A 21,092-nucleotide genomic window follows, 5' to 3' on the forward strand; every position below is an offset into this window, starting at 1 on the left:
ACAAATGAAGGATTTATTTTTACATTCTTGGAACACTTTCTACACCACTTTTTAAGCAAATACATTGTGCCACATTTGTACTCAAGACAAACAACACAATTTCTCACATAGTCACATTGACCAATCTTTGCTGCTAAAACCACAATTTTGCACTTCACACCAAAAATCTCTTTAAGTATTGTGAACTCAGCTTCCAGTACCTTCTAGATCAGGATGTAATCAGTTTAGTATCATTTTGACTGTCTTAACTGACTTTGTTTTTCACATTTAATTTACATAATGTTTTCTAGAAATGTATGCACCTAAAGGTTCATAATGAAGGTTGTAGAATTAGACAGCATGAAAAACTACTACTTTCCATAATTGTACACTGTGCACTCTATTATTGATAGCAAAATTTTAAAAAATATAAATGAAAACAAATTTTGTTTATATGAATACTAAAGTATAATAATATCTTTACTGTAAAGTGGTTCTGAATCATTTAAGTTGACAAATGTGATTACTAATTTTCACGGTTTGTGTTGTGAAATGGATCAATATAAAAAAATGAAATTATGTTATCAGAAAAATAGTGTTTTGGTGATCAAATATATGCAAAAAATCTTCAAAGGTAGAATAAATAGTTTAAATATGGACATTAACTCAAGTCAGGCCAAAATTTATATGGAATTGAACATTTTTATTGGCATTTGAATGTTCCAAGGAGACATTAAATGATACAGGATAAAGGCCAGTAAATAGAAGAAGACATAACGTAAATATAATCAAACAGTGGAAACTCCAGGTAGGAATATCAACAATGTAGGAAAAGACACATTGCTACTTACCATAAAGAAGACACACCAAGTTGCAGACAGGCACAATTAAAAGGCATTTGCATGTAGCCTTCAGCCATTGTCTTCGTCGGTAAAAGAGACACACACATGCACCATTCACACACACAAGTAAGCACACCTCATGCACACATGACCGTCAACTCCAGCATCTCGGGTCAGAATGCAACATCACATGGGATGCAAGGCGAAGAGGAAGGAACAGTAGTTTATGGGTTGGAAAAGCGACAAATGCTCTCTGATGGGGTGTGCAGGGACTAGACTGCCAACAGTCACAGCGTCAGGAGGTTATGCTTGTTTCAGTACCCGAGCCATCTAGATGCTTCCCTATACTATCAGCTTTTCTTAGCTGCACAGATGGGAGTTATCCCTACAACATATTCTCTGCTCCTGTAATTACCTCAACCTCAGCCTAAGGCAACATACTGTCCCACATCCTCCACCCATCAGTTTCCATACCCTCTGTCCTGTCCTATCCTCCCCTTTTTCATCTCCCACCCTGTGTGTTTGCAGCCCTCTGTCAGTGCATCCATCCATCTTTTCCTGCTCCTCCCCTTTTTTGCTCCTTTTTTCCCCACCTCCCTGCCCCACAACCTCGTGACGCTGTGCCTGTTGGCAGTCTAGTCCTTGCAGAGTCCACTAAACAGTATTCGTCTCTCTCCCCACCCATAACTATTATCCCTTCCCCATCCCTTCCAGATTGTCGCTTGCATCCCAAGTGATGTTGCATTTGGCCCAAGATGCCAGAGTTGGTGGTCATGTGTATGTGAGGTGTGTGTGTGTGTGTGTGTGTGTGTGTGTGTGTGTGTGTGTGTGTGTGTGTGTGTGTGTGTGTGTGTGTGTTTGTATCTTTTACTGACGAAGGCTATGGGCAAAAGCTATATGTGAGTATCTTTTAATCGTGCAAGTTGATGTGTCTTCTTTATGGTAAGTAGAAATTGGTCTTTTCCTACATTGTTAATGTAGATATAATTTCCACATATAGCTTTTGCATTTTAAAAGATTCAGAATGAAGCTCTGTTGTGTGGTACATGAGTTTTTATCAGATATAAGGCAAAAAAAAAAAAGGAACCATAGATATACTAAATTTAAAGCATATCTCATCAGCACTTTCTCTGAGTTTTTATGCTTCTGGAACTACAAATTCTAATCCTATTCAAAGGGTAACTCACATAGTAAAACAATCATTCTTTCTTACAATACATAAATATCCATTTTGCAGTAATTTGTATTAGTATACCTGCATGAATGTAAAGGGTGCAAAATATATAATATGTGAATAGGATATTCGGAAAGAAGTCACTTATTTCAATGATGTTTCTTTTTTGTCTGAATAAATAAAATACTGAAAATTAGGTAGGTAAATAAGTTAAGGAATGAAGAGATACTGCACTGAAATTGGAAGAAAATATTTTTATGAGACAACTTGGCTAAAAGAGGGATAGATTGATAGGATACATTCTGAGACATCAAGGAACAGTTAATTTGGAAATGGTAGAAAGTGAAGAAGCATGTGTGTTTGGAGGAGGGAAGATTTCAGGTAAAACTGGTAGAGGGAGGTGCAGGCAAAACCACAATAATCAAGTTCAAACAATGGAAAAACAAGGATGGAATAATGATGATATTATGAAAAGAATAGCAGTTTAGCTTTGGCAGCCAGAGGCTGGGTCATATGTGTGTGAGTTGTGTTTATGTGAATGTGAGTGCATATATTGTCTAATTCTGATGATGGCCTGTTTAGCTGAAAGCTTTATTTGACAGTCGTTTTGTTGTGCCTATCTGCAATTCAGCATCTCCACTATATGGTGACTAGCAACTATCCTTTTCATAGTAATCAAGTTCATGTAGCTGTTAAGTGGCTATGCAGAGGTGATCCATTAGCATGGAGACATGCATGAAACCAGTCTTCAGACCAAAGACCACTACAACAACACTGTTTATAAACATTTTAAACACAACTAATATAGAGCTATTTCCCACTACTGTTAACATAAACTTACCATTGTTCATAACTTTTAATGAACATAGCATACATCAATTTCTTAACTTTGTGCATGTATCTGAAAGTTCTTCAAGATTGTATCTGGAGAACCCAATTTGTAAGTGAGTTACTGAACTCTTATGCTGAAAAGCTAGTCCATGAACAAGATACTATCAAAAATAACTTGTTTGCTGATCTTTATTATAGGGTTTGGTAGGGGAGCACAGTTTTTCAACTTGTGTGAAGATGCTGCAAAAAAAGAATCATTACTTATTTGGACATTCCATCGATGGACGGAACTTGTTCCCAGCTACAGGATACATTGTAAGTGCAATTTAGTAATATCCTATATATTTTTCTTCATTTACAGTATTTGAAAACATGATGAGAAGTAAAGATATACTCAGTGCTGTATTACAAAATAATGCCTGCTTACCTTTTCTTGAAACAGAATTTACTTTTTATTTATTTATTTATTTCATGTTCCATAGATCCACATGGGAACATATTCCTGGATATAGAACGAGTCAAGGTTTTTTACAGATTATTGTTTTGTGCACAGGTACATTGATCTTATCATTAGATTAAAGAAATTGTGAAGTTTAGCATATACCCTTACATATTAGTTAAGATACAGGACATCTGAAAGAATATACAGTCATACATAAATTTGGGTATTGTTCTTAAGTTATACAGGTGTCATATACAGACATACATAAATTTGGGTATTGCATTAAGGTACACTGTACTTACAGAGTATGTTTAATCAATTTTAGAGGTCACACAGTAAGGTTCAACCACAAACAAGAGATTCTATGCATTTTTGCTAAGAAATTCATCAATACTGTAACAAGATTCATCTAAAAGGAACTGCTTCAGATTTTCTTTAAACTTTGGCATGTTTCCAACCAGTTCTTTAATGTGCAGTGGGAGGGCATTAAAAATCTTGGTGCCACTGTATAAAACCCCCTTCTGAACCATGCTTTTCATTTTTAGCTCATAATGGATATCGAGTTTCCTTCGAGTGTTATAACTGTGGTATGAGCAATTGATTTTGAATAAGTTACTATTTTTTGAAACAAAGCACATCAGGGAAAACATATATTGGGCAGGTATTGTATGGATTTGTAGAGCTCTAAACAGATCCCTGCACGAGTGCCTAGGATGTACTCCACACATAATTCGTATTGCTCACTTCTGTGCATGGAACACTTTTTTTACTATTGGTTGATTTCCCCAAAATATTATACCATAGGCCATAAGTTGGTGAAAATAGCCGAATATGCAGTTTTTATTGTGCTCATTTCCCTAGTGTCTGAAATTATTCTTAAGGCAAACGTTGCTGAGCTTAGCCTTTTGCACAGATCTTGCATACGGTGGTGCCACTTCATTTTGCTATCTATATGCAGACCCAAGAAATTGGAGGACTCAACCTTCAAAATCTTGTGCTCACCCATTTTTAGGTTCATTTCATTAGTAACATTTGTGTTAGAAGAGAAATGAATGTAATTTGTCTTATTTTTAGGTTGACTGTAAGGCCATTGGTTTCAAACCAGTTTGTCAAATCTGCAAAAGCTTTATTTGCAGCCTAATTTGACACATTCCCTGAGAGATTATTAACTGTTAAAGTAATGTCATCAGCAAACATGAGTATTTTCCCATTTCTGTACATAGTGCTAAGTCATTTATAAATATTACAAAGAGCAGTGGGCCCAATACTGAGCCTTGAGGTACTCCTGCAGTAATGGAGCCCCATTCTGAAGATACCTGACCACCATGCAGTCCTTCCACGATTACTTTCTGCTTTCTACCACACAGATAGGATTCAAGCCATGTGCCTACAGTTCCACCCATTCCTAGGGTCTTGGCTTTACTCAAGAGAATATGGTGACTTACACTGTCAAAAGCTTTTGACAGGTCACAAAATATTCCAACCATCATCATATTATTATTTATGTCTTCCATAACATTGTCAGCAAAGGCATGTATTGCATCCATGGTTGATACCCCTATCCGAAAGCCAAACTGGCTACTGCTGAGGATGTTATATTTACTAAGATTCTCAACCATTCTGCTATGCATCAGTTTCTCTAGTACCTTGAAGAAAACTGAGAGTAATGAAATTTGTTGATAGTTTGTAGCCTCAGTCTTTTCTCTCTTTTTATAAATTGGTTGTATAAGCCCATATTTTAGCCTGTCGGGAAAAACACCTTCTTCCAATGACGTATTACTAATATGGCAGAGGACTGTAATTATTTCTTTACAACAGTATTTCAGTAACTTCCTGGAAATGTTGTCAACTCCAGCGGAATTTTTTCATTTTAAAGACATAATTATTTTTTCTAATTCTATCACTGTAGTTTTTTGAAGATGCATCTCATCTATTTTGTTAGTTAACGTGTTATGCAAGTATTCTGTAGCTTTCTTTACAGAACCCTGGCATCCCATTTGGTTGGTGGCTGTTAGGGAATGATTGTTAAAGATATTATCCACCATTTCAGGAGCATCCACCGAAAGGCTCCCAGTTCTTAAGCTAATCACTTCTTTGGCAGATAGGCTTTTCCCTGTCTCGCTTTTAACATATTTCCATATGGTTTTCATTTTGTTATTTGATTTGTCAATTTCCTTTTTTAGATACATAGTTTTAGATTTCTGGATCACCTTCCTTAATATCTTAGGGTGCACTTTATATTGCCCCATCACTGCAGTATTGTTAGACTGTCTGGCTGAGGCATACAATTCTCTTTTTGTTTTACATGAAATTTTGATGCCCTGGGTAATCCATGGCTTAAATGCAGGGCTACATTACTCTTTTATTTGGAAACACCTCCTCAAAAAGATTTGATGTTAAATTAATAAATACATTAAATTTTGTGTTGACATCTGCTGAGTTGAATACTTCAGAACGGTCTACAAACTGTAGCTTCTGCCTCTATGTCCATTGTTTCTTTATTTCTTGGTCTCACATTTTTCCAGATAGCTTTTGGTTTGATGTTTAAAGCTTTCCCAGCGTACTGATTGTTCCATAAAAACACGGGAGAATTGCCGGATATCAGTAACTTCCTGCCACGATATTTCGGCGCAGAGTCTTCTGGCCATCTTCAGGTGAATGCCACTGTTGTAATACTGGCGAGTACACGCTTAGCTCCGCTATTTAATACAGTAGTCTTAAAATCTGACAAAGGAAACGCTACTGTCCTCATACCAAGGGATGACTATATTAATAAGATCAATATTTTATTATGTGATTCAACGTATCGCAAAATCGATAAGGATCCCACGAGCCGAGTAGTGCGAAAAACAGCAGAACTTTTATCAAATAGTTCTCTACCAAAGGAGGTCATCAACAGACTGAAACCAAACAGTTCAGTACCACCTAGGCTATATGGACTGCCTAAGATCCACAAGGAAAATGTGCCATTACGTCCAATTGTGAGTAACATTGGAGCCACCTACGACCTAGCAAAATTCTTGGCATCTTTGCTCAAACCAATGATAGGCAAGTGTGCACATCACATAAAGAATTCTGGTGATTTTATCAGTCGACTTCAGTCACTACAACTGCAAAGTAGTGATTTATTGGTCAGTTTTGATGTGGTTTCACTGTTCACAAAGGTGCCTCTGGTGGACTCACTACAACTCATTGGCAATATGTTTGGTGCAGACATTACAGTGTTGTTTGAGCACACTCTCTCCTCTACATATTTTATATTTAACAACGAATTTTACGAACAATCTGATGGTGTCACCATGGGGAGTCCTTTGTCTCCCCTGGTGGCCAATCTTTTTATGGAGGATTTTGAGGAGAGAGCACTCGACTCTGCCACTTTTAAACCGACAGTATTTTGGCGGTACGTTGATGACACTTTTATAGTGTGGCCTCATGGTCTGGACCGTCTCCAAGAATTTTTACGTCACATGAACTCCATACATGAAAACATAAAATTTACCATGGAGATAGAGAGAGATGGTTGTCTGCCATTTTTAGACATCTTGGTGCGACGGAAGAGTGACGGCACACTTGATCACTCGGTGTACAGAAAGCCCACTCATACAGACCTGTATCTACAAGCTACAAGTTGCCACCATCCAGCACAAACAATGGGCGTTCTCAAAACCTTGGTCCACCGTGCCCATACTATCTCTGACACCAACAGTCTTCAAGCGGAACTGTAACACCTGCAAAAAGTATTTTTGAAGAATGGCTTTCCACCTAGGCAAGTGAACAGAGTGATGAAGACCTACAAACGACGGAACAAGGAAGAGGAAGAAGCCTTCAGGTCGACTGTTTCTCTACCATTTATTGGGAATATTTCTTCACAGATAGGCAGAATATTGAGAAAGTATCAAGTGAGAGTCATCTTTCGCCCTCCTTCCAAAATTTCATCACTGGTGGGATCCGTTAAAGATGACCTGGGCCTGCGTAAACCAGGTGTTTACAAAATTCCGTGTGAATGCGGCAAGTCATATATAGGGCAAATGACACGAACTGTGCAGGAACGCATTGTGGAACACCAACGGCATACTCGCCTTCTCCAACCCACCAAGTCCGCAATCGCTTAACATTGTATTTCCACAGACCATTCCATGAATTACTACGACACAAAAATTTTGGCCCATACATCAAACTTTTGGAGCTCGATTATCAATGAATCTGTGGAAATAAGATTGTCTGACAACGAGACTCTCATCAATCGAGATAGCGGTTATCAGCTGAACTCTGCTTGGAATCCTGTTATAGAGAAACTTCGTAGTCGACGTAGTTATCTGCATAAAGATGGAAATCGACCAGACACCGATACGCCAGGCTTTCACAGTGGAGGGCGCGAGGCGCAGTGCACGGAACCGTTATGAACGCTCACGCTGAGCAGCGCATGAGCAATGTCACCTCAGAAGGCTTTAAATAGCGGAGCTCAGCGCGTACTCGCCAGTACTACTACAGTGGCATTCACCTGAAGATGGCCAGAAGACTCTGCGCCGAAATATCGTGGCAGGAAGTTACTGATATCCAGCTTTTGGTTTTCTATTAAGATTTAAATGGGGGATTGTCAAAAGTATAGCATTATGGTCTGACAGCCCATTTAGGACTTGACTGACTGTCAAGCTACTGTGCCTAGACTTACCAACAAACACATTATCAATTAGAGTACAGGAGTGGTCAGTTACCCTAGTGGGAAATTCAACTACTTGCATTAGATTGTAACAGCTCATTAGTTGCTCCAGCTTGGATAGATCACTCAAAAACAAATCAAAAATTTTGTCAAAACTCTTATAACTTGCAGTTCCTTCATTAGAAGATGTGGAACTTCACCCAAGAAAGAGCTACAGAATAAATATAGTGTATAAATGAAGAACTATTGAAATGTTAGCTTTAGTTGTATTCTTCAAGCAATCCATAAATTTTGTGAAACTTTTAAAGGCAGAGATGTAAAATTTAAAAGTTTCCAAAAAGTAATTGATTCAAATCTTAGTGTTTGTTTCTGTAGTAGTTTATGCATGTCTCCCAAGTTACAGGCCCATTATTATTAGCTAGGATTCTGATTAAAATAGCCTGGTTAAGGATGGCCATTTTATTTCTAAATAACAAAAGTGTTCAAATTGTCTGTGAAATTTATGGACGGATGTATTTGTGTAATATTACTTGCAAATCATAACAGTGCCAATGCATTAAAAAAATGGTTCATTGTTCAAAACCAAGAGTGTATAAAGGAGGAAGACAGAGTTCTGGTAGTGCTAGTTTAAACAATAGTGATTTACAATGAGACAGAGGCATCTCTAGGTAGAGGAGAATGCTCTACCTCGGTACACTTTTCAGACTTTGTCCTCTAGCCATTGTTTAATTGAGGGCATTCACTTTTTATGTACTGCTGTCTTTTTCTCTGGAATTACAAAAAATGCTCTGGGAAATTGATTGTTTTTGAAAAGTGAAAATGTGTTCCACAGTACATCATCATGTGACTAAAAGCAAATGAGACATCCAGAAGCAAAATGCAATTAGTGCATCAGAATTTCTTTTCTCCCAGGAAATTCAAAGAACTTCTTACTTCCTTCATATGGCAGATATTTGAAATACTTTTCCATCATAGATTTACATTTGCCTAAGGAGTACATTTCTGACAATCCCTGAAATTTTCAGCTTTTCATTCACTAGTTGTACCCTAAAATTTTTTTGATTCATCAAGTTTTGCATCTGTTTTCACAGATCTACAGAGTTTTGCTTCTGGAGACTTGGCTGGATATATATTTTCATAATATAACAGTTAAAAAGACACATTAACACTGATACAAAGGGTAAAAGAAAATGATCTAATGTTGACATTGACTGTCATTACAAAATATGTCACATTAAACAAAAGTTTGAAAGTCCCACTCACATACAAGACAGCCAAGAGAAATGCAATTGTATAGCTAGGTAACAGCCAGTGTGCTATTGTCTTTTGTTTCACAGTAGTGCGCAACTGGGCCAACTTCACTAAAGAGCCACACATGGGGTCAAACTTAATGTTCAAGAGGTAATAAACTGGGAAAGGTACATTATTCAGACAAAATACTTAATGTTTGCAGTTAAGACAACTTCATTAAACTGTCATACATAGGCTCAAAACTAAAGTTAAAGAAATAATAAACTGGGAAAGCTGCATTATTCAGACAAAGTACACAATGTGTACAAAGCAAGTTTTTTGTCTTCAAACCTTCTTAGATAATGCTGCTTGCTAAGAATACATCAAATTCTGGTACCTCATCATTTAATGGATTCACTCAGTTTTCCTTTGCAACTAGAAGTGAATACACCAACTTTTGCAGCTGTAGGCTGTTTTGCAAGTATGCTTTAGGACAGACATAAGCTATTTTGCTCGAGTTTTAAGGGCATAATTAATATATGACTGCATGGAAAACAAAATGGTGTTAAACAACTCATTTGCAAGAAAAAGTGGATTTACTACAGTCTGCTTCTGGATGCCCCAAATATTCTTTTGCAATTTTAAATTGTGCCGTATGCTACTATGCCTAGTTAACTAAAATACTGGTATTCAATAGTTTTAGTAACATCAGCCAAGAAGTTTTGCTAGCTTTCCTTCAATCTGTTTGTATGTATATAATTTTATAATGTAATTAAGCAGAATAATGTTTTTGTTATAAAGATGTGTTGATACCTACGATAAGATTTTGTACATAATGTAAATATGTAACATTTTATACTGTTCTGGACTTTGACAAGTCCAGTATCATGAATGTGATAATACAGGCATTAAATAAATAAATAAAAGTATTGCAATCAAGAAAATCTTGCCAGTATTGTATTTAATTGTCTATCTGGTACACTGTTTCTTTTCCACACAACAATAATCAGTAAGTGAAACTAAATTAAGGAAAGGTATTATGAAAATCCATTTGCAAGTCAAATACATTTTGAAATAGAAGCTGTTGAGAACTAAAATCAGTTTCAGTCCAGGTAAAATTATTAAAACAGTAAAGAAACTCAGTTCATTTGCATGTATCACATGTTCTATGGTAAAAGAAATTCTTCTATTTCAGTGTACAAGATGATGCACAACTGACAAAGTTTGGGTTAAGTGTCTACATGTTATATAAAATTCTGTATCTGAAAATTAACAGTATGTTGAAAAGAGCTTTAATATCTTATACAGCACATAAATATATAGAATGTGAAATATTTACAAGTTCTGCACGAAACACAACTTCATGTCTAACAACAACGAAACAGTAGAAAATGGTGGAAACTGCTTATGCCAGTCCCCGGTAATCATTCCTTCATGTCATTCTACAGACACTAGACTATGTATTGATCAAAAAACATCATGTGTTCCTAAGTACGTTGCCTCTAGGTACAGCACTCTCTCTTGTATTGAAAACTTCAATACATTCGATTTTGCATGATTGTTTAGTTGTGAGAGAAATATATTCTTAATGGTTCTGCACAACTTGCCCTAAATTCATTAACAGAATTGTGTAAACTGGTGTAAGGAATGCTCAAAAAATTTGATCAAGGAATTGCAAAATATGCATGCAACATTGTAACAGAAACAAAACATGGATGTATTTATATGAGCTAAAAACTAAGCAGAAATTAACTACATGGTAAATTAAAATTATGTGCTGACTGGGTAAATTAAAATTATGTGCTGACTAGAACTTGAACCTGACACCTTTGCCTTTGATAGGCAGTTGCTTTTCTGACTGAGCTATCCAAGCATGATTCATGACCTGCCCTCAGTTTCATTTTTGTTAGTACCTCTTTCCTACCTTCCAAACTTTGCAGAAGTTCTCCTGTATATCTATTGGGAGTTTCACTCCTGCGATGACTTTTAACCTCTGAAAATGAAAGTAAAGATGAAAGTCAACATATTTGACATACATGTTAAGTAGTTGTACTTACACATTTTCATTCTCGTGGTCAGTGGTAAAATGCATGCCTGGAAACTGAAAGATGGGACCACAGAATATTTCAGTTTGCCTTTAACCTAGCCTTCATCTTTCAGTGATGCAAAGATCGATGAGGAACAACGCATGGTTTGAATTCCACATTAAGCTGAAGGTCTCCCTTTCCCAGTATGATTAAAGGGTATGTTGCAATCACACAAGCTGCCAAAGTGGCATCCAACTGAAAGACTTGCTCCAGGCTGTTGATCCAAATTGAATTAAAATTATTATTATGATCATTAAGCTCACTCAAAGCAATAATCGACTATATAAAATGATTATTTAACAATTTTTTTTTTTAAAATAAGCAAATGTTTCATTTTCAAACATTATATGAAGCCAACAGCCTTGCCACTGTTGTAACACCAGTTCCCATGAGATCAGTGAAGTTAAGTGTTGTTGAGCTTGGCTATTACATGGATGGGCGACGATCCAGATCTGGCAAGTGCTGTTGGCGCCCCTCCATATTCACATCCAGTGACGCCCACAAGCTGAGAAAGACATAGCGATTGGTCGGTACCATTCGGTCTTGAAGGCCTATTGGATGGAGTTTAGTTTATATAGTTATTAAATCTACTCTTTCTTTCTTTGTTTGCTACTTTTCTAATCACTCCACTTTTGCTTCATCATTTTCATTTAACATTCAGATCTTAACACTAGTGCACGTTCACTATCCAGTATCAGTGATATATATTACTTCTTTATCTATTCTAAACATTTCTTTGAATTCTGCATGTAGAGGATTCATTTATACCTACCATTATAGAAATAATAAACAAAAACAAGAAAAGGCAACCCTTACCTACAGCTGACTAATGTGTGAGGCATAGATGCACATAACAGTATAGAGATTTGATCAGCTTTCAAGCTACCAGTCTCATTCTAATGTTAATACACACACTCATACAGAAATGCACAGACAGCTAGCCACAGCCATCCACTGCTGTAATTATGATATCAGTCAATGTTCTTACGGCCATGTCAGACTCAATTTTAGTGTTGATGTGGCTGTTAGAGTGCATGTCCATCCACTAGGATGCGAGCAGTAACATTAAAGCTAGTTAAATCTCCATGCTGTTAACTGTGTCTGCATATCTCATACTAATAAAGTATTGGTGAGTGATTGCCTTTCCTCATTTTTCTTTATTTAATGTGTATTAAATTTTAATGTACACAGTTCCATTTTTTTGTAAATTTTCTTCTTCTATGATGTATGATAGTTAATTTTAGGTTTTCTTGGTTGTGTACCCAAAAGAAAGTTCTAAGTCCCTTATGTATTCCAGGTTTATTCTCTTATTCCAGGTTTATTTTCTTTGAAATTTTGTGTGTATTTTTGGCACATGCATGCACGCACCCATGCACACACCCACAGATGTACACACACACACACACACACACACACACACACACACACACACACAAATGTGCATGTGCACTGACATACGAGCTTTACCTCATAGTGAATGATTCGTAACTGTTCTGTCATGTTTTCAGATAATGGTTCTTCAGGGATACTGTATGCGTAAGAATATTGACATGTCAAGAACTGCAGTTGTTTTTGAAGATGTGCGATTCCATAGAGCCACAAATGTACCCAAAAATGGTAAGTAATGTTGCATTACTAACCAGTGTCAGGTAGATTATTTGCACATAAACTCAGTTGTTGCAAATAAATGAATTTTGGTAATTGTTCTAAACCAAGAATTCTGTGATGTATAGCTTAAACAGTACACACTCACATGGAAGACAAATTACAATACAATTGGTAATATACAAGTGGCTAGAGGAAACTTGCACTGCAACCTAATAGACATTAGCTCCAAAAAGCGGTGCAGCCAGTATGCTGCATGTGCAACTGGTGTCATAATAGCAGGCCAGGTGGCTTAAAGTGGCCAAATCAGCCACAAAATGTAATACATTGCACCAGCCAAAATATAGCCCCACTGTGAATAGTTTCCTCGATCATGGGATGATTTGGTTGACATTTATAAGCAGCTGGAAATCACCCTGACTGGCAGCTGCTGTGAATCGGTGTGTTGGAAGATCTCCCGGCAGTCATGTACCTGTGGTACTGGTACCAGAGGTACCTCAGATACTATCCTCTCCTGTGCATCCTGTCTCCTCTGCAGAAAGTACAGGATCCATAATTTCTTGTCCACTTATCTGCAAGTGGTATGTCAGTGGTAGATTTAGCCATTGTTAGCAAGGTGGATGGGGAGCAGGGAGATCAAGGGTGTTGGACCAATCCCCCTCACTAAAAAGATTCAGGTTCTGCATTTCACTGAAACTGTAACAGAGAAAGTGGGATTCACATCACCTGTTTTAGGGAAACATGTTTAATTTGGTATCAAAAGGAGGCAAACACAAAAGAGTAGGTGTCTATCAATTCTTGCCAGTTCAAAGGTATGGCAAATGATGGTAACCCTTAGGGAAATGGCTGCAGTGGAGAGGACAGGACACCAGGTGTGCTCAGTGTGTATTCCTGGGGTCCTCATTCAACATGTCAAAGAGGCTATTCCAGCAGCCATTGAGGGAACAGGGTGCAATGAAATGCAGATTTTGGCACATGTTGGAACATGTGCTCCGAGGTCATACATGGGTCTTCCAGCACCTGGCAGAGAATGTTCAAAAGACCAGCCTTGTACATGGAGTTTCAACAAAGTTCACGATTTTCAGCATTGTCCCTAGAACTGATCGTGGTCCTTTGATTCTGAGTTGACTGGAAGGACTGAACCAGAAACTTCAAAGGTTCTATGACAAGCTACACTGTGACTTCCTGGACTTGCACCATGGGGTGAGAACTGTAGGGTCCCCATAAAAAGGTCAGATGTGCACTACACATCAGAGGCTGTCACTCAGGTAGCTGAATGTGTGTGGGGAGCAAAAGAAGTGTCCCCCACTGGTGAAAGTATTAAAATCCTAATGGTTCACTGCCAAAGGGTTTGCCGTACTCCTGAAAAACAGTGAAATTCACATAAGACTAGGTGCAGAAAACTGGTTCAAATCTGAAATTGATAGCAGTGAGATTATTGGGGGAAATTTAAGAGTATATTGAAAAGATAGGCAAATGGGAAATGGAGATATTGTATTTGTTGCAGTAGACAAGAAAGTAAAATCCACTGATATAGGAACTGAAGCTACATGTGAGATTGTTTGGGCAAGACACAGTATCAGGGTTTGTGCATAAAATGATAACTGGATCCTTTTGTCACCCATCAGACACCTCTTCTGATGTAACTGAAAACTTTTTGAGAAAGTCTCAGTTCACTTGTACGTAAGTTCCCCAATCATACTACATTGAAGCATCAAAGAAACTGGTATAGGCATGCGTATTCAAATACAGAGATATGAAAACAGGCAGAATATGGTGCTGTGCTCAGCAGCACCTATATAAGGCAACAAATGTCTGTCACAGCTGTCAGATTGGTTACTGCTGCTACAGTGACAGGTTATTAAGATTTAAGTGAGTTTGAATATGCTGTTATAGTTGCTGCATGAGCAGTGGGACACAGCATCTCCGAAGTAGCGATGAAGTGGGGATGACTGTGAACATCAGGAATCTGCTAAAACATCAAATCTCTGACATCACAGCAGTTGGAAATAGATCCTGCAAGAACGGAACCAACAACAACTGAAGAAAATCATTCAGTGTGATAGAAGTGCAGCCCTTCCACAGGTTGCTGCAGATTTCAGTGCTGCACCATCAACAAGTGTTAGCATGTGAATCATTCAACAAAACGTCATTGATATGGGCTTTCAGAGCTGAAGACCCTCTCATCTACCCTAGATGATGGCACAACACGAAGCTTAAAGCCTCACCAGGGCTCGTCAACATCGACATTGGACAATTAATGAGTGGAAACTTATTGCCTGGTCGAACAAGTCTGGTTTCAAAATGTGGAAGCAGATGGACATGTACAGGTATGGAAACAACCACATGAATCCATGGCCCCTGCATGTCAGCAGGGGACTGTTCAAGTAGGTGGCGGCTCCGTAATGGTGTGGGGTGTTTGCAGTTGGAGTAATATGGGATGCCTGATACATCTAGGCATGACTCTAACAGGTGACACATACGTAAGCATCCTGTCTGATCACCTGCATCCATTCATGTCCATTGTACATTCTGATGAACTTGGGCAATTCTAGCAGGACAATGCAACACCCCCCCCCCCGCCCCCCCCCCCCCCCCCCCACACACACACAGATCCAGAATTGCTAAAAAGTGGCTTCAGGAACAATCTTCTAAGTTTAAACACACTTCCGAAGGCCAGCGAACTCCTAGACTTGAACATTATGCAGCATATCTGGGATGTCTTGCAATGTACTTTTCAGAAGAGATCTCCACCCCCTCGTACTCTTACAGATTTATGGACAGCCTTGCAGGATTCATGGCGTCAATTCCCTTCAGAACTACTTCAGGCATTAGTTGAGTCCATGCCATGTCATGTTGCGGCACTTTTGCATGCTTGCAGGGCCCTACACAATATTAAGCAGGTGTACCAGCTTCTTTGGCTCTTCAGTGTATAATCGTTGGTCATCCATCAATCAGTTGGGAATATTACATTTTTGATAGTGATGGGTGTGATAAGACATCCTGTGAAACATTACTAATTGCCTTCTCAGAAAACTAACTAAAATAGATAGTTAAGAGTCTCACTCACAATGGAAATACACTCCTGGAAATTGAAATAAGAACACCGTGAATTCATTGTCCCAGGAAGGGGAAACTTTATTGACACATTCCTGGGGTCAGATACATCACATGATCACACTGACAGAACCACAGGCACATAGACACAGGCAACAGAGCATGCACAATGTCGGCACTAGTACAGTGTATATCCACCTTTTGCAGCAATGCAGGCTGCTATTCTCCCATGGAGACGATCGTAGAGATGCTGGATGTAGTCCTGTGGAACGGCTTGCCATGCCATTTCCACCTGGCGCCTCAGTTGGACCAGCGTTCGTGCTGGACGTGCAGACCGCGTGAGACGACGCTTCATCCAGTCCCAAACATGCTCAATGGGGGATAGATCCGGAGATCTTGCTGGCCAGGGTAGTTGACTTACACCTTCTAGAGCACGTTGGGTGGCACGGGATACATGCGGACGTGCATTGTCCTGTTGGAACAGCAAGTTCCCTTGCCGGTCTAGGAATGGTAGAACGATGGGTTCGATGACGGTTTGGATGTACCGTGCACCATTCAGTGTCCCCTCGACGATCACCAGTGGTGTACGGCCAGTGTAGGAGATCGCTCCCCACACCATGATGCCGGGTGTTGGCCCTGTGTGCCTCGGTCGTATGCAGTCCTGATTGTGGCGCTCACCTGCACGGGGCCAAACACGCGTACGACCATCATTGGCACCAAGGCAGAAGCGACTCTCATCGCTGAAGACGACACGTCTCCATTCGTCCCTCCATTCACGCCTGTCGCGACACCACTGGAGGCGGGCTGCACGATGTTGGGGCGTGAGCGGAAGACGGCCTAACGGTGTGCGGGACCGTAGCCCAGCTTCATGGAGACGGTTGCGAATGGTCCTCGCCGGTACCCCAGGAGCAACAGTGTCCCTAATTTGCTGGGAAGTGGCGGTGCGGTCCCCTACGGCACTGCGTAGGATCCTACGGTCTTGGCGTGCATCCGTGCGTCGCTGCGGTCCGGTCCCAGGTCGACGGGCACGTGCACCTTCCGCCGACCACTGGCGACAACATCGATGTACTGTGGAGACCTCACGCCCCACGTGTTGAGCAATTCGGCGGTACATCCACCCGGCCTCCCGCATGCCCACTATACGCCCTCGCTCAAAGTCCGTCAACTGCACATACGGTTCACGTCCACGCTGTCGCGGCATGCTACCAGTGTTAAAGACTGCGATGGAGCTCCGTATGCCACGGCAAACTGGCTGACACTGACGGCGGCGGTGCACAAATGCTGCGCAGCTAGCGCCATTCGACGGCCAACACCGCGGTTCCTGGTGTGTCCGCTGTGCCGTGCGTGTGATCATTGCTTGTACAGCCCTCTCGCAGTGTCCGGAGCAAGTATGGTGGGTCTGACACACCGGTGTCAATTTGTTCTTTTTTCCATTTCCAGGAGTGTATATTGGACCTAGTGGCAACAAAGAGACTTGACCTCTTTGAGGATGTTCACATTGAAACTGGTATCAGTGACCAAGATGTAGTTGTGGGGACAATGGTTAAATCATTACAAAGGACAACTAAAACAAGCCGAACAATATATATGTTCAGTAAATTAGATAAAAATTGGTAGTGTCACATCTCAGCGAGGAACTCGGAACTTTCAGTACATGGCAGGAGTATGTAGAGGAAATATGGCTCAAGTTTAAAAGGATAGTTGACTGTGCACTGGGTAGATATTTACACAGAGAACAGTTTATAATGGGAGTGTACTTTCATGGGATACACTCATTGCAGAGAAACTTCTAAAGAAATAGAGATTACTTCATAATAGATTGTTAAAGTAAATTCTTTTTATTAATGTATTAATAAGAAGTTTTGTGGTAAATTATTAATCAACATCTTATACAGGCATAATGTTTTGTTTATCTCTGTTTTTTATTTTGGGTCACAACACTCACACTTTTACTCTTAGGTGTTTTTAGAAGCTTCTAGGTCAAGTGACTTCTTGTGTTAACAGTGCCTTCAGATTCAGAAATAAATCTAAGTATTTGAAAACCAAACTCACCGCTTTTTCTCAGCACCTGATATTTATTGAGAATAAACAAGTTTTTTTTTCTCAACAAAATACAGTAGGTTAAGGGTCTCAGTTACGTGTGTAAAAAATGTGCAAAATATGACAGATTCAGTTCTCTTTTAACTCATATTTGAGAGTGTGTTTTTGGTTTTAGAGTTGAAATGGATCTGGTAAAACACATCGAGCCATTGAATAGTGAAACTGATTGGCCAATGTGTAAGGGAAAAGTACCAGATCTAGTCGACTATCATGAAGGAGCTTCTGAAAAAACTGATGGCAAGTCAGGTGCTAATAATGCAGCAATAAAGGATCATAAAGCCAAGCCAGCTTTTATCGTTAAGCAAACAGTTATGCCAAGTTGATGATTACAAGTGCAGTTACAGACACTGTGTATCAGAAGATAATGGACAAAGAAACGGCTCATCAAGCATGGGAGGGATTGAAGCAGAATTTCGAAGCATCATCAAAGGACCAGCTGTTCGAGATTTGTTCAGATTTCTTTGCATTTAATTGGACTCAGAGAGAAGACATCTCCACACACACATAGTGAGGTTAACAAGTTCTGTGGAATGAACTGAACAATGGGCTTTAAGCAAAGGGAGAAATTGTGCTACCTGATCTGATATTGGTATGTAAAGTTTTACATATTCTACCTGCAAGCTTTGATTCCTTTAAATTGAGTTGGATGTTATTAACGGAAGCTGATAAGAAAATGTTTGATGATTTAAAGGAACAATTGTGCATGTTTGAGAGAAATTTCACAAAGAGTAGTGACAAAATCGAACAAGAGGTATTAGTAGTCAAATCAGGTGTACAAAACAAAATAAAAACTGACAAATTCAAAGTTAAAGGAAAATGTAACTATTGCAAATAACTGGTCCACTGGATCAAATATTGTAAGAAGTGGATTGCTGATGGAAGACCACCTAAAAATACAACTGTGCGGAAAAACATGAACAAAACTGTACTAATGAATGTAGCATTGTTTACTATTTGTGGTGAGGCTTGTGGAAATATACAATTGGTGGATTGACAATGGTAAATGAAATATATGATGAATAGTCCTGATTACTTTGTCAGCTTTGAAGCATTCAACAATCCCTGCTGTATAAAGGCCACTGGACAGGAGTCTCTAAAAGAAACAGGAAGAGAATCAATACAGATTCTGTCAACAGTTGGCAGCAGATGTGAAGAGCTGTCCCAGACTGATGTCTGGTATGTACCAAAAAGTTTGCAAAAACCTTATTTCTGTTTTAGCAGCCCAAGATTGTAACAAAAATAGTATATTTCAGTCAAGTACTACACATTGCTCTTTGACAATTGGTGGTAGAGTGAGACTATGTGGAAATTGTAAAGTTGGTGGCACTTTATACAAAGCAAAAATTAAGCCCTTAGTGCCAGAGAAGGGTACAACTGTGAATCTTTCAGTGGAAGATAGATTTGATGTACTTCAACTGTATCTTGAGAGATGGGGTCATCAAGACAAGCGTCATGTTAAAACAAAACTCAGAAAGGAATTTAACATTGATGTTAAGAAGGAGGGGGCAGATATTTGCGAACCATGCAAATTTGGGAAAGCGCATTGTCTACAATTTGGAACTAGAGAGAAGTCAACAAGGGCTGCTGAGCTGATTTGTGTGGACCTTTTTATGAGTCATTCCAGAAGAAATGTTACCTCGTTTCATTCAAAGATTTTTACACCAAGTTTCGTTATTGTTATTTTGCTGCAGAAAAATCATAGTTGAGTAAAATTCACAAAGATTTTCTCTCACATACAAAGGCATTGGGGTACTCTGTTACAGAGCTGCTGAGTGACAATGGCAAGGAGTAACAAAGGGGTTAGATCCATCTTAAGTTCAAATGGTATAACACAGCAGTTGACTGCTCCCTATACTCCTGAGCAAAACAGTATTTGTGCGTGGGATAGTAGGACAGTTGTTGAGATGGCCAGGACACTTAAGTATTCAAATCCAGATGTCACTTAGCCAGAACGGATATGGGCTGAACTGGTTACCATGGCAATTTGCATCTTGAATAGGACAGGGAAATCATCTGTAGAAGGTGTCAGTCCTTATGAGTTGTGGAAATGGGAAAAGCCTTGAACTAAACATCTTAGGATTATTGGCTCAACATGTTATGACCACATTCCAAGTGAAAAACAAAGGAAAATGGACAAGAAAGCTGTGAAAGGACATCTCATTGATCATGATGTTGATTAACGCTTCAGGATTTGGATAAAAGAAAGTAATTCAGTTGCGCTGTCCAGAGATGTGCAATTTGAAGAAAAACTGGGATGCTGTACTGAACAAGTTACACTACCATTTCAAGATGTTGAAAAGCCCATTGGAGGTCCAGATTATATTAAAAATCAATCAGAGAGTGAGGAAAATACACACTCAGAAGATAGTTAAGATAGTTTGGAGTATGAAACTAGTGCAGACACAGAATCTGATGATGACATTCTGGAAACTTGCAAAGAGGAAATAGGAGTGAAGTTAAGAGATTGTTCATCATTAAAGAGACCAAAATATCTCAATGATTATGCAATGATAACAGAAGATTTCTTTGTCACAACTGAGGTTCCCAAAACCTATGAGGATGCTCTTAGACATGAAGACAGCATCAAATGGAAAGGAGCAATGGAATCCCTGATCAAAAATGAAACCTGGGAGCTTGAAGACTTAACGAATGGTGCCAAGGCAATACCATGTAAGTGGGTGTTTTGACTGAAAACAAATGAAGAGGGTCAGATCAAAAAATTTAAGGCTTGACTGGTTGCCAAGGGTTTCAGCCAATGAGAAGGTGTAGATTACAGTCAAACCTTTAGTCCAGTTGCAAAAATGACAATAATTAGGTCTATTCTGAGTGTTGCTGCAACTAAAAGAATGTACCTTGGACAGTTTGATGTGTCAACGGCCTTCCTGTATGGAAAACTTGAGGAAACCATTTATATGGCACAACCAATAGGTTATGAAGATGGTACCAACAGAGTTTTCAGGTTGAAGAAAAGCCTGTATGGTTTAAAACAAGCACCAAGATGCTGGAACAAGTGATTCAGAGAATTTTTGGTTGGTCTAGATTTCAGAGTAAGCCAAGTAGATCCATGCTGGAACAAGTGATTCAG

The 21,092-nt window shown here is 39.1% G+C and overlaps 1 protein-coding gene across 2 annotated transcripts in view; it reads left to right on the top strand.

The window, feature by feature from the left end:
- LOC124545218 (fatty acid synthase-like) overlaps nucleotides 1-21,092 on the top strand; it is a 435,708-nt gene that overhangs the window by 168,705 nt on the left and 245,911 nt on the right. For both annotated transcript variants that reach the window (XM_047124086.1, XM_047124089.1), the window contains exons 15-16: nucleotides 3,025-3,141; nucleotides 12,754-12,862. In XM_047124086.1, coding sequence (XP_046980042.1) covers nucleotides 3,025-3,141; nucleotides 12,754-12,862 — 226 coding nt within the window. The remainder of the gene's footprint in view (nucleotides 1-3,024; nucleotides 3,142-12,753; nucleotides 12,863-21,092) is intronic.

The sequence above is a fragment of the Schistocerca americana genome, chromosome 8 (genome assembly GCF_021461395.2).
Source record: "Schistocerca americana isolate TAMUIC-IGC-003095 chromosome 8, iqSchAmer2.1, whole genome shotgun sequence".
NCBI lineage: Eukaryota > Metazoa > Arthropoda > Insecta > Orthoptera > Acrididae > Schistocerca > Schistocerca americana.